The sequence below is a fragment of the Megalops cyprinoides genome, chromosome 1, assembly GCF_013368585.1.
Source record: "Megalops cyprinoides isolate fMegCyp1 chromosome 1, fMegCyp1.pri, whole genome shotgun sequence".
Lineage (NCBI taxonomy): Eukaryota > Metazoa > Chordata > Actinopteri > Elopiformes > Megalopidae > Megalops > Megalops cyprinoides.
Genome location: NC_050583.1, coordinates 23656268 through 23671806, shown reverse-complemented (window position 1 = coordinate 23671806; position 15539 = coordinate 23656268). Strand labels below are relative to the sequence as shown.

General features: G+C 38.7%; 1 protein-coding gene across 1 annotated transcript; it reads left to right on the top strand.

Moving 5' to 3' along the window:
• The first annotated feature begins 1537 nt into the window (after nt 1-1537).
• On the top strand, nt 1538-10344 carry hs3st3l (heparan sulfate (glucosamine) 3-O-sulfotransferase 3-like). The gene is made up of 2 exons (XM_036540444.1): nt 1538-2004; nt 9726-10344. The coding sequence occupies exons 1-2, from the start codon at nt 1538-1540 to the stop codon at nt 10342-10344; spliced, it is 1086 nt and encodes a 361-aa protein (XP_036396337.1).
• Nucleotides 10345-15539: the final 5195 nt, after the last annotated feature.

Sequence of the window (15539 nt, the reverse complement as noted above, 5' to 3'; positions counted from 1 at the left end):
TTGTATTAACACTCAACAACATGTATAATATGTTCAATATTTATTATGTGCCACATTTTGTATATGCACGTGTACTTTACATTTTATTGTATTCATCTCATGCATCGTATAATAACCTGAATAAGCATGTGTACTAAATGGAAAGAACAGCAGCAGGAACTAAAAGAAGAAGATGAATAAAAACAACAACAACAATGCAAGTGTGTTTACACAGCAGTTATTAGCATTCATGCTGTATCTACTTTTGTAATTACAGTATAATTATATCACTATACAGGCTGTTGAATATAAAATGGAACCAGTTATTATCAGGCTTTTTTGATCAAACCATCTATTTATGTTGACTGGACCAGTAATTGCTCCAGGTCATGCAAACCTTGAGCTGTCCATTAGTCATACATCAAAAGCTCTGCCTCCATCTGTAACCTATAAAATATCCCATGGAGTGAGACCGAGCTGTGCCAGTACAAACCAAACATTGCCAAGACTGAATCTGTATCCAAACCCCAAAGTCATTTTGTTAAATGGGATTAAACTGGCTCAGCATCTGCACTGATTTTGCTTTTCTGGAGTACAACACACATGCACATGATGAAAGTGTGATTCACAAATTTACTGTGACAACTCCTAAACCTTAACCTGTCTAGTTGCAATGCACTCCACACAACTAAAAAGATGCTTTGTCACATTAACTAGTTTAATCTCATGGCACAGAATGACCTTGCAGTGTGACTTAACCCCACAGCAGTGGTCTGCATCTCACCAGAGCAGAAAAACTGTCTGTATAGGAAGTGCAATATTCTTGAGGGAGCTTGACAGGGTTAGTGTGGTCTGTGGTCTTGGAACTGATGGAAAGTTAAATACATTACTAATGCTGATGAAAAAAATGTTTTAGCACAAAATCTTTAGAAGAAGATTTCTAATATTTGTCCAATAATGCACAATTTATGAGCAGCTTCATTTTTGAAAAATGCAGTAACATAACACAAAGCTAATGCACAGCCCACAAAGTTAATCCACAAGATGCGTTCGTCCTGTAAACATGGCAGTACCTAAGAGCTCTGTAAACAACGTGAGGGTGAATCCGCCTTCGTCCGCATCCCTCCAATCAACGTAAACCGTGGGCATCAGCACTGGCCGGAGCACACTTTCATGAATGAATGAGAGCGGCTTCAGTACAGGAATTCCCCAGGGACCTTTGTAGAGACCAGGGGCTGTCTCACATAGACAGATACTCAGCGCCCGGATATTAAACATACCATCTCTTTTTTGCGGCTCGGGAGAAGGATGTGCGCGCAAGGTCGGCGTCACGACATATGAAACATCGTCAAAGAGAGAAACATTTGACTGAGTAATGTTGAGAGGAGTGAAGCACACCCGCGACTTCGTGAGACCTTAATATTTGGAGCACTTCACACAGCATGGCTTTGTTTTTGTCATCTCAAAATACTTTTCTTGCCCATCATGTCTCACGGTTCTAAAGTTCAAGGATTTGTGCTTTTAATAGAATGGCTACCTTTCGTTTGCACTTAGAGGGATGGCAAGCTTTCATCACCCGCACCTGGACGTCAGGAGACTTCTGCAGAAACTGTTGGTCATGTTTTCGCTTGGCATCGTATGCGTCTCGCTGTTTTACTTTCTGGCTGGCTGCTGTGAGTCTTTTGTAGTGGAAGACGGTGAGATGGGGCATTCTAGTCAACTAACATTTACAGGATGGCAGCACGAAAAGAATGGATCACTTGACAAGAACTTTAGAACTGTTCCTAGTTTGGGCGCCGGGTCCCCTAGTGTTGAAGAACCGAGTGCACCGGGTTTGGAAACGAACGGTTTAGGAAAAGACTGGACAGCGGCACGGAGACTACCTCAAGCTCTCATCATAGGTGTTAAAAAAGGTGGAACACGGGCTCTCTTAGAGTTTCTTAGACTTCACCCAGATATCCGAGCCTTGGGGTCAGAGCCTCATTTCTTCGATAGACATTACGCACGCGGACTAAACTGGTACAGGTAATGGCATAATATAATTTGTACACATCTTACTTAGATTCTCATTCCAGTGTGACTCGTGTTGTTTTCAATTAATTGTTTGAAAAAATGATGAAAATAGCGGCATATACCATTTCCAAGGCACACTTCATTTTACTGAAAATAGAACTGCTGTATTTCCAAAAACTGAGTGCACATAACGGCACTGAACCGATTATTGAAGTAACAGTTGTAAAATAAACGTTGGACCAAGTAACCCAAACTAGCTTGTTTTGCAGATTCAACAGTGTTGTTTTCGCTTGTTTTGGAAGAACGTGGAATTTTCTGAGCCTGTTTGAATTGGAAGGGAATTGCAGTTTGCAGCAGTGACCTAGTTTGCAGGGTTACTCAGAGGAAACGAAAATAGGCTACGGTTGACTTGCGCAAAAATTTAGAAATTCTTTTGAATTCACTTGAAAAGTGTTCTTTGTCTTCACATTTAGCTCAGTACATATGGATAATGGAAAAATATTTGGCGCGATTTAAAATTCTGCAAGAAAGAATGCCATCTGGCATTACAATCCTATGGCCATTTTCAAACGATGGTAAAGGCCTGGATAAGTTCTCCGTTTAATCAGCAATGAAGCTGTTGCCAGATGTTACTGCCATTTATCCCCCCGCCCCCTTGCTAAGAGCCCAATGTAGTTTTTTAAATAACAAACATTCACATTCAACAAACATGCACATTGATTTAACAGATATTCATGTTTGTTTTTAAAGACGTATCAGAAAAATACTTGGTAAGGTAGTATTAAGGACCACTGACATTTTGAGCCTCATCTGGGGTGCTGCAAAGTACTTAGATTGGAAAATGAGTAGATTTATCACTAGGTGCTATTCATAATACTTGTGTGACAGTAGCCTACTGCACCTCAAATCACTGTATTCAGTAATCTTTACATCTCCAAAAATGATGCATTGTGTTGCGCTGTCCACTACCAAACCCCTAATCCAATCATTTTGTAAAATTCTCCTTTCAATGTTGCTTTCAAGTTTGCTGCATTTCTCCCCAAGACGCTGATGTGTAGCAGTTTAGAATAAATTATTGAACCACCTCAAGATCCCTTATCTGCGTAGTTGAATGCCATTTCAGTGGAGTTTACCCTTTTTTCTGCTAAAATTGGCTTGGAGAGTAGACGGAGGTAAATTATTTTCCCTTTAAATGCAGATTGTTTTGTCACACACACCTTGTAATAACTTCATTCAGGAATAAAGGTGAACATTTTAAGATCCTAAGAACATCCTAAGATCTTACCAGAAAGAAAACATGTTGTATTTATTGTATCCAAAATTCCTTTTCTAAGTAGATCAAAGTTAGAGTTAGCCGTTGTTTAACAACTAAAATATTTGAAGTTTTTTCTACATGGACTCCACATAGGCACATGATTTTAAGACAGAAGATATTCCCAGTATAAGGGATGTTTAAACCCACATGTGTGATCTTAAAATGAAACTGTGTTGGCAGTAATTGTGTCCAGTGATAATTGCTTTGATAGTTCACCAGTACCTTCAATATTATTCAGGACAGACGCATGCTGGAAGGGGCCCTATGTGTACCACAGTCTGTTTTTCCTTCAGTGGAGTACTGAGAACAGGGTGGTAGCGGATTGTCATTACCACAGGGCCAGATGGACAACACAGCACATGAGACAGCTTGACATTATTGTGAGATCTGTCAATTGACCTTTAGCCCAGGTCAGTTGTTTTATAGAATATAATGATGTGCTCTGGCTACTTCATGCTCCATAGAGTCCTCGTAGTTACACTGCTGCAACTCTGGGTGCCAAACTGCTTCTGAGTCTGTGCATGCCATTGGTTGTAGAATGAAAAGTCAGTTCTGGATTAGGCCAGTATCTCACAAGTACTGCACCGCAGTAGCACAAAAAGATAACGCTATTTGGTTTCTGACTTGACACACTGTAAAAAATGCAGAGACCCAAATGAATGTCTGAATTGAGATAAGATCTCTGACAAGGCAGGGAAAGAGATGAAATCTAGTTTTGTGCTTATAGTGTTTCTCCAATCGATTGCCCCCCAATTTGACCTTCAGTTGATATGAGCATTAAGCAGTTAGCTTTGGTCAGTGCAGATTCAGTTACAATTAGCAAGGGGGTTTATCCTGCTGTGGCATAATCCTCACACGAATGCAGATCATGTTTCAGCTTTAAGTACTGTCTGTTTCTCAGGGAAATCAATTTATTCATTATATATATATATATATATATATATATATATATATATATATATATATATATATATATTTGTGGGATTCGTAGCTTATTCACTTGGTTTGTTCAAATTCATTGTGCAGGTTTAGTGACTTAAATCTTGAATGAATGTCAGACTTAATGCAACTAATTTTGCATTTCCAAGCAGTGCATACGTTATTCCACAATTTTAATTCAGGATTTATTTTGTACTTTAACATAATTTCAGGATACTGAATACTTTTTACATATTTTTTACTAAATTGGAAAATACAGTTTACAGACTGACAAGTGTGCAGGATGGTACATTAGGTGGAAAACATATTCCAAATGATTTCTGAATCTCCAGATCTACATATGGGATTTGATACATGGGATTCATTATGCCATTGCATTACATATGTTTGATTATAATGCATTATGATAATCTTTGTAATGATGAATAGAAAGTAACAAGATCAATTTCAACGTAATGTTTGTACTAAAAAGAGGCGATCATGGAATTAAAGTGTCACTCAGGAGAAATGGCTGTAAACCTGCATTGATATATGGTTAACGCCATAAAAGGTGTCTGTATGCAGAATGAAACTGAGATAAGTGATTTAATGGCAGTTGCAAATGTTTTGAGAGAGAATGTATTTTTCTTAATTTTAGGCTTAACACTACTGTAATGTTAGTGTAGTGTTAAAGTACTGTATGTAGTGAGAGCTGGGAATGTGGGGTGTGTTACTGTTAAAATCGGGGACAGGTGTGTCCCATTGCCAGAAATGTCCTGTACTTTATAAAATCACCATAAGGTCCAGACAGTCTGTTTTTAATTCAGTCCTCATTAAGGTACCACCGGGAATTAAGTGAATCGGCATTGTAGGGGTCTGCTATGATGGATGTGAGCAGGAAGTGGACAGGGCACGGTTACAATTGACTGGCTTTTTAATGGCCATTGTGCAATGAAACGGCTGACTGGGCCTAATCCTACACACAAACACACATGTGCATGCACACACATACAGACACACAACACGCACACACAAATATGAAAATTAGAATTTGTCCTGACGAAAACCAGTGAATTTATGGCAAATGAGATATCAAATGAGCAGAGAAGGAATACATGTGAGGAAAACGGTGGTGGCGTAGGGGATTAGAAATTCTCAATCCATCCAAAATAACACAAACCTCTTTTGTGTGCGCCTATGGAGGTATCCACCCATTGTGTCTAAACATGACACTGGAGATTAATGGGTGCAAAACCCCCCTTTTTGTCCGCTGCAAAAGTTGGTGCCCGATACAGAAGATGGAGTAATTAGCTCACATCTGTTTGTGCACAGCACGCTGCTGATGGGGCTCCTGAGTGCTGCGTCTACAGAGTCCACCTGCCGCCCCTCGGACCAGCTGAGGCCTGCATTATCATAGCCTATCGTAATCAATACCCAGAGCAGCGCCCTGGCCCATTTAGCTTATTCAGTATACCTTTGAGAGAGAGCAGAGGCCCAGCCACAACTTGGGCTCAATTAGGGGGCAACTTATTTGCTTTCTGGTCTGAGGGGATAGGAGAGGAGCGAAGAAATAACAATGGCAGGTTTAAAGGCAGCAGCAGAGTAATTGATCCATTAATCCCTAATATTGTTCACTTCCCTAGTGCTTGTTCTTTTGCCTGCAGAATTCTATGGCATTGAGGAAAACCCAAACAGGGAATGTTGTAATGTGGCATTTGGATGAAGAGATCCACTGTGTTAGTTCACTGTGGGCATATAGTAGCTTCCTCATGGTTTCATGCCTTAATTTAGTTTACTCCATTTAATCAAAGGACATTTCATTCTATGGTTTGTGGTGCACTTTTAGGAGTACTTGAAATAAAGTGAAATCTTTCTAGGTTTCTCTATGTAGTGCTCTAACACTTACTGCAGTACACTGCAGTTAATTACAGTCTTGGTTGTACTATTCTTACAATTACTATTCTTATTTCACATTTCATTTTAACCTAGCTCACACCACTTTATTAAATTGTTTTGCCACAGGACCATGGTGCTGTGTGCAGTTTTAATTAGGGGTCAGTTTGTATGAGTTCTCTTTCTGTTGTTTTCAGAATATGTAATACAATGGTGAAAATATGCACCCCCATACAGACCTGATAGATATTATGGCACCCATTGGCTGACTCACTCCTTTAAAAAAATGTAAAAAAATAATAACAACAAAAACATTTGTCATTGAATTTGTGAAGATACCTTTTGTCTTATAATTAGTACCACTGAATAACAAAACATGCCCTTCTCACATCCCCATGAATGCTATTTTTATATCATGGCATTGTCCTCTTCCTACATTTTTCTAGAATGAATAGTATGTAATGTACAGTGCTTTATCTCTGAAGCTAAAACTGCAATGAATCAGCAGTGAGCAGCACAGTGTTGTGCTATATAAACAAGCAGGGGCATTTCTGCTGCTGGAAAAAAAGAGCTTTCAGGGTCTTTATTTTTCTCTGGTCTCTGCAGACCTTTCCTTTTTTGTTAGTGGTTAGATAACCACTCCAACACAAAAGCAATGTATTCTTGCGAAATGCATTTTGCTCCAAGGCTGTCCTGTGTGGGCGTGCTAATGGACTGTACTTTTATTTTAGTGATCATTCTGTATTTCCCCTTTCCTCCTCTCTTCATCTCAAGCACACAAACATGTGGGACTTAACATCCTGGCCTGCTGAGGCACATGCATCTGCACCTGATTCCAGGTCAGAGCATAATCAAAACCCATGAACATGGACAGAGAAGGCTGATTTTGCCCAGCATGGCTGGCAAAGGGAAGGGGTGTGGTGCCATTTGGACATACTTAAGGGTCAACAAAATATAAAGGGCGTGAAATATTAATGTCCAGCTCTAATAGACTTGTTAGCCTCCTAATGGCCGTAGGTAAACAGGGAAGTCTTTAGGGTAAGTGCTTGCCTTGATAATGCAGTGTGTGCTGAGGGATTTGCTGCAGCCTCTCTATGGTGATGTGGGTTTCATCTTGATTAGAGGGGTATTGATCGGAGATCATGTTGCAGGCTTTTTGCCGCACTGAAAGGTGAGCTCTTCCGGTGCCAGAGGACATTCAAAGCATTCCATTTTCATAGTCCAGTTTGCCTAATTTATTTGTCTGCCTTGCCTTGTTCTCTTTGAAGACGGCAGTCAGGTTCAATGTTTACAACGTTTTAAAATCTTTCAGCCGTGTGCCTTTTCATAGATGTGCCATAGAAGGTTGAGTCATCTGGAATCCATGGCCCCTGCCCTTCATTTTAGTGAAATGCTTCACATGAATATGCATTGTCTTATGCAATATTTAATTGATTTTTGTACTTTCACTAAATCTTTATTTATTCTAAAAAGTCAGGTGATCTTTACAGTCTGAAAACCTGAGAGTACACTTTTATCATAATTTTATTTATTTTTCAACATCTTGACATCTTGCAGAGGAGGTTCTTTTCCTGTCTGATACAGGAAACAAAATGGAAATAAGATATTGCATCCAACAAGACGGTATAACTGCATGAGGCTCTAATCTCAACTTTGAACAACAGTTTTAAGGAAGTATTGTATTTTTCATTACATAACACTTTAGCTTTATTTCATCAACGGGGCAGCTTATAATACTGAGTAAGAAACAAAAAAGATTAACTTGCTTAAGTTTGTTTAAAGTCTAAGACTAAACAAATTAAATTTCACAAGAAGGACAGAATACAATAACTGAGGTTTTTTGGCTAAGTCTGTGTTGCTAAATTAAGAGACATCTCCACTGGAGAGTCCAAGCAGGATTCTGTCATAGACTGCTGTCTTCTTCATTGGAATATATACAAGAGTATTCTTGTGCTGGCAGTGATACCCTGGAAAAAGAATTCTGAAATTTAATAGAAAAAACTGAACAATTGTTCAGTGAAATAGAACAGGATGGTGCTGCGCATCTAATGAAACAAATTTATTTCAACATTGATGTTTTAGTGTATTGCAATCCAGTAATAGTAACTTTTCAAACCTTTTGACAAGTCAGACAGTTCAGGTGACCCAGAGCTGGAGAGTATTTGAAGTTTTGATGAGTATGGAACATGAGAGTGTTAGTTTGAAAAATCTGTCTGTTTGAGAGATGAATATAAGACCGTGGCTGTTTTGTGAGATGAGGTGAGGTCAACTGTGGAAATCCTCACATTGGGGAGCGCAGGTGGATCTGGGCTCCCGTTAGCGCTGCATAAGTGTCTATGGGCCCGTGAGCCACAGAATGGAAATGAGTCCCATCTGCTGGCCGGGATGGAAGTAGAGGTAAAGCAAGACTCAGTGCTCGGTCCATTTGCTTTGCCTGGAGTGTCAGTAACTTGCAGTGATTGATGTGCCCTGTGCATCTGTACAGCGGCTTTTATTACTGATGCACATTTAAAGTAGCACTTAGAGTGGAGAAGGTCTGCTGCTAATTTGCCGCCGATAAGTGACATAATTCTCTGGGTACACAGACAGTGTGGTGCTTAAACAGAAGGTCTTGGCTGCTCTGTGGTCCCCTTTAAGAATGCAAATCTGCCTCTGTGCCCAGCTATGGCCATTAGATGAGTCTGAGTATTTCTGCCAGCAGTTTTCAAATCTTTTAGTTGGTGCTAAGGCTGCTCTACTTTAAAGTTCAAGTCTCACAAAGTAATGTACATATTGGGAACAAATATTTCCTTGAAACATGAAAGGACTTTAGGTGCAATGCAATTTGCAGTAACAGACTACTGTAGGAAGCTAGCAGCATTATGTGCTAAAAGCTTGCTAGACTCATCCTTAGCAAAAATAAGGGAAAATTGTTAGAACAGTACCTTTTAAGCATGATAAATATAAAAAAGTTGATTGCCCTAAAGTGTTCCATGAGTGAGATCACAGAAATGAGTTATGTGAAGGTTTTCCCAAATAAAGAAATCTAAGAGATGGTAAAAATCACATTTTTAAATTAAAACATTTAAAGGTTGCACCTGACTGTCAAATGCAGTTAGGGCTCCCTGTGTGTTGTCGCTTTAAGACAGGTTTTATTAAGAATAGAACATTTTGTCGAGCTTGGACTGTGTAAATATGAAACAGAATAGGGGCTATGAAGGAAAAGACCAGGTGTGAGAATAAACAAGTCAAAAGACATGGATGAATAATTGTAGTACGCGTGGATAAACAAGACACTTTATTGACTGTGAGATAGAGTTTTGTATGATTATTTACTAGCAGATAAACAGCATGCCTGTTTGGGTGTACAGGCATGTATTGAATAAGCAAAGCAGTCTTCTTTACTGATAGTAAAGCATTCCTACTGTACCATAGTTCAAACTAAATGTGACTTGTTTCACAATAAATATTTGAAACCATACTTAAGGAATTCATTTAGCTTTTTATAGTAACTATATGTACGGTATGTAATTTATCAGGAACTACACTGTCATTCATTGTTTTGCTATATAATTTAAACTTGCTTGGTAGATTGCTGATTGCTACTGTGTGTCCTCTTCTCCCTTAGGAGCATAATGCCTAAGGCATTGGATGGGCAAATTGTTATGGAAAAGACTCCCAGGTACTTTGTCACAGCTGAGACACCAGCCCGTATCCACGCCATGTCCAGAGAAGTCAAGCTAATTGTGGTGGTGCGAGATCCCATCACCAGGGCCATCTCGGACTACACTCAAATCATATCCAAAACTCCGGACATCCCTAGCTTCGAGAATCTGACCTTTAAGAACAGGACTACCGGGCAGATCAACTCTCTCTGGAGTCCCATCTGGATAGGAATGTATGCCCAGCACCTGGAGAGATGGCTGGCCTACTTCCCGCTGTCCCAGATCCACTTTGTCCATGGGGAGAGACTGATCAGCGACCCGGCCGGAGAGCTGGGCCGAGTGCAGGACTTCCTGGGTCTGCAGAGGATCATAACAGACAAACACTTCTACTTCAATAAGACCAAGGGCTTCCCCTGCCTGAAGAAGCCGGAGGGCAGCAGCAAGCCACATTGTCTGGGAAAGACCAAAGGCAGGACACACCCCAAAATCGACCCAGAGGTCATTCAGAGACTGAGGGACTTTTACCAGCCCCACAACCGAAAGTTCTACCAAATGGCTGGGCAGGATTTTGGCTGGCAGTGAGTTAGCTTTTTGTGAGGATAGATATCTCTTATTCACCCCCTCAAGGGCAGCTTTTTAAGGACATTGCTTTCTTTGACCTGATTGTGTCCAGTTATAATTAGGAAGAAACTGAAATAGGGGTAATGCTACAGGGATGCATTATGTAAACAATGCAAAGTTGACACAAATGTAAAGTCTCTTTTTATTTCAACCAACAGACTTATCAAAGCAGACGAAATCTGGCAACGTCTGATAAAGAGGAAACATTCATAAAATGTTCACACACATTTTGTCGATTGTAAAAATGTAATATAAAGTTCACAGATAGCACAATAGTTCCTCCGTAGTGAAGTGTACAATGACAGATAAAAACATGCCAGGTTTGACAGAGAAATACTGGTGCAGGCACCAAAGCTGTTAAAGACATTAACAAATTGTATACCTGTTCCATAGGTGGGGCTGTTGTTTTGCTCCTGTCCATTGTGTGTGACATATTGGGGACTGAGGTACTTGCCCCGATAGCCTGTGTTTCTGAGGAAATTATTCTTGTGGTTATGCGGTTATGCAGGCCATGTCAAGACTGAGAAGAGTCTAATACAATACAGAAACATTGTACATGTGGCATTAAGTGTTTTCCCTCCTGTGGCTCCTCAATAGAAAACAACCAACTTCTGTATCATTTAGCAGTTTGATGCTCAAGATTGTTCCATATTGAACTCATTCTTCTTTTATTTTGGTTGAGCTGAAGAGGGCAACTATTCAGAAAAAATAATCAATGTAAATCAGCAAGCAAACAATAAACACATCACCGAATGTCTTGTCTTTTACTTTCTGAAATATCACGGAGACCACTTACTTCAAATGGCAAAAATACTTAGAGTTGAATTTCAATGGCAGATCAATGTTTTAGTTCAGCTAAATAAAAGTGGTCAAAAACATGTAGTTTAATGGGACATTTCTGCTCCTTTTATGTAGTCAGTATCATAAGTCATCCCATTTCCCTGTTCGATGTTACACCCTTGGAAGATGACTGTCACTTCCCAAATTCAGTTTTCGTGGTAGTGTATTAATCACTATACTCCTCACAGCCTAAATGGACAAAGAGGAAAATACAAGCGGCAAAAACTGGAAAGGGGAGGTGAGAAGAAACAGATCACTAGCTAAAAAAAGAAAACAGTCAAGATGTGTAATGGAGTAAAAGAAAACGGATGAACAAAATGAACAAAAACAAATATTACAACTACAAGCCTGTCATTGATATGCAAATAAACAAGTTCATTATAGAAGCAAGGCCAAAAAATGAGCATGATCTTCCATCAAACTAATTACACAAAGGAGAAAACACCACCCACTTCATTAGCTGAGAGACCGAGAGGGCTAGGGTTAGAGCCACACCCCAAACACACCTTGTCTAATTACTGTCTCACTGAATTCAGAAAATAACAAATGCTGAACTTCTGGTAATACAAATGTGACTGTCTCTGAAAACATATATTACAACACACCAGGGAGAAAATCTTAGAGATGTCTTATATCTACAAGTATTTTGAATTGGTTCAAGTTTTAAGAGAAAACAATAAGTTAATTACAATGCATCAGCAACGATACTACACAGTAATATTATATGCCATTATTACATGGTAACACTACATATTTCCTCCAATGTGAAAGAATGAAGGGAGGTAGAGGTGGGGGATGTATCAGGAATGCTGGCATTTGAAAATGTTGGCTTAAACTATTTACCAACTCTGTGACAGTTGAGATTTTTTTTTCAGCAACAATGTCCAGCAGAAGAGCTGCTTCATTGCAATGCTACGCCTTCATTCACCAGAAAGCCTTTCACCAGTACTTTTTTGTAAAATCTAAAAAAAAAAAAAAAAAAATCAAATATTCACTGAGCCCTTGAGCATTTGTGATTTTTACAGGGACCCTTGTTCAAAGAAAATATCACTTTTAGCATTTTACAGTTTTTCATGTATATCTTGGATAACAATAAATATGCCATTTAACTGATGTGACACATACAGTGACAGAAGCTTTGGACTCAAGGTGAAAGCAAAGGGGTTTGTATGTTAAGGTACAGTATTATAGATACCAGTGGGTCCACACAACTAGCAGGGGCCTCCATCTCAGAGTGAATGTGAGAAGCATCATACACTAAGACTTGGCCTATTGACTCCTCTCTGTCTTAGTCTCCTCGTGATTCAGTGGATGCCTAGAAGTATAGATCCCAGCACCTTGAGCCCTTATTGACCTGTTTTCCTTCTTAACTGCATTAACCTACATTCTAAGCCTCCTTTGACCTTTCAGCAACACTAATGGTGAGACCACAAACCAAATATTGCAGAGTATATTGCCATTTACTACTCTAAGACAGTAGTTAGTGACAAAACATATTTACTAATAATTTTTATACAGGTTTTCTGCAGGTTATCCTATCATGTTTTTCAAATTCTTCCATTGCCATGTGGCAAAAGCCTCACTATTTTTTTTCTTTCTTATTTATGCGTTATGCACAACCACATCAAGAACATGTAAAAATTGTTTCTGTTTGCATTTTATTGACTATAATACATCAATTTAATAGTCAGTACTGGAAGGCATAATTATATACCTGATTTGCTCCAAACTCTGTCATTTACTGGTCCATTGACCTGATAGCTCAACACAGGGTAATTCCATGTGCTCAGCTGTGGTGGATGGAATTTGTTTTATGAATTGACATCAGACAAATAAATCAGTGTGTATTTATGGTGTGCAATGGATCGCCTGTTTAACTTACGCAATGCAAACAGCTCTCCAGTATGTCAACAGCAATTCAGCAACTGATGTGTGCATCCTTAGCCAAATAAACATGTAAGCAATGAAATGATAAAGGAATAAAGTAAGTACACAAGCCCCCACAAAAAAAAAACAACGCTATTTTTCAAGCGGGTTTATCTCTACGTGAACATAGTCCTGTACTGTAGCTTAGCAATGGTAACACTGCTGAGGGATTGAAAGGTCGCCAGCTGTCCTGGGATCTGGAGCAACTTTCATTTAATGCTCTGCAATATAATGGCATGTTCGAAAAGGAAGGCACAGATGCAGCATTTAAACTCTCTGCCCTTTCATTCTGAGGTTTGAGACAAGGAGTGGCTGCCTGTGGCCAGATTCTCTCGGGTCCCATCCATGGGTTGCTAGTATGTAACTGTGTTTGATGGCAGAAGTGTGTGGGGGGGAGGGGGGGGGGGCTCATTTGAATTCTGACTTTGTGTGGCTCCATCCATTCCCGACTGTGAGGTAAACCTAATTGAAATTAAAGTGGCTCCAGGAGCCATGGAAGAGGCCTTGTCTCTGTATCATCTTGTCACAATCCCATTTAGCACTCTGCCTAACAGAGCTTGCCTCCCCTGTAAACTCATGCCTCTGCAGTATTGGCTAATATTGTAAAATCCATATCTCATCAGAGCTATGGTAATAGGCGTCATTAGATGCAATATTAAAGCTTGCTTTGACCTGCAATTTAAAAATAGTCACATCCTTTTCAGTTATGTTTAATTGAACTTAGAGCTGTACACTTTATGTGCATATTTGAGGACTAACCTATGAGCATTGAACAGTTTTGTGAATTTTAGTGCATACTGTCAATCACAAATGATTACAGATACAAATTACAAATTACAAGTGATCGCATATGCACCCACACCTGCAATCCAGTCTTTTTACAAATGCGTCAGCCTTCTGTAAACATAAATAACTCCATGAAGGTGTTCAGCCTTACAGGAACATTATTAATGCACATCCTTACTTTAGTTGTGCATAATGTTGAATTAAAATTATACTGGGGCAATGAGCTTATTAAATACAGTGCACTCATCATATAAGAAATACAGATATGAGAATCAGATAGGACTATACTAAACATAATTAGTGTGTAATTACTGAAAAAAGAAGCATAATTTGAATATGGCACATTTAATTTTTAAGGATAAAGTTGTGCAGTCTAGCTAAGTACCCAAATGCCACGATAAGAATAAGAAGGATGATTTTTACCAAATGAAAAACAAGATATGAGTCTTATGATAGTTTCAAGAGCAACAAAAGAAATTCAACAGAAAAATTATACACTAACTATACACTAAGATTCTATCAAGACCTAAGGAGGCACCATGTCATGAAAACCAACTGGCAAGGCACCACAGTACCAATTAATATGAGTCAGATAGTCAAATTTGTCAAATAAATCAATTATATTTTAACTTTTCGTTTAGTTAAGGATATTGACTGAACTACAGCATTGTAGTTCATACGGTACCAAACAGTTCACATGCTGACATTTACATATTTAAAAAAAAAACATTTTAAAGGTGACCTTACATTATTTTTTATTTAATTTAATAAATTATTGTATAAACATTCTGAAAACTCAAAATATGTTTTGATCCAGGAGTGAAGAATTTAGCTAAATACGTTTCCCAATTGATTTAAAGAAAAATCTGAAGTTAAAGAGATCTTGCTGCCCTCTTCTGGACAAATAGCATTCCGCTCTTGAATTCTTGGTGCTTCAATGAACTATTTCACCCTAATGCTTGTGATAAAATTTTAAATACAATCAAGTTTACAATGCAGTTTTCCAGTGCAGTGCAGTTAAATATAGGTGAAATTTCCTATTGTTATTTCATGTTTCTTAGCTTAAATAGTTATTTGAATACAGACAGACATGGTTTCCACAGGGTAAACAAAGCAATTTGTCTGCATAAACAGAAAGAAAAGTACAGCAAAAGAAGTGAAACAATTTATTCATATGATATATGGAACATATTTTACAGGAGCAAAAACAATATTAGATCTGAAAATAAAGATTTCACGTAACACCACTAATTGGTAGGAAATGTTTCTGTACTGATGAACACTGATCACTTTGTAACTGAGTACAGTACTCTGGCATTATTGATGCAATATACACATCCAATGGGAGCTGCTTCCCAAAAGACAGACACACTGAAGAAAGTAACATCCACACCAGTGCACAAGCTCCTCTTAAGGACTGCTAATCAAAGTTACTTCAAATGATCGCAGATAATTTTATGTACACAAGTGTGTGTAGTTTTGCTTTGATTTGTGCTGACCACAAAGTTTTCATGTCATGACACATGTTAAATGTAAACAATTCTTCTTGACATTTCACAATATACATTTTCTCAACACTCAAATCAATTTGATCTTGATTCTTA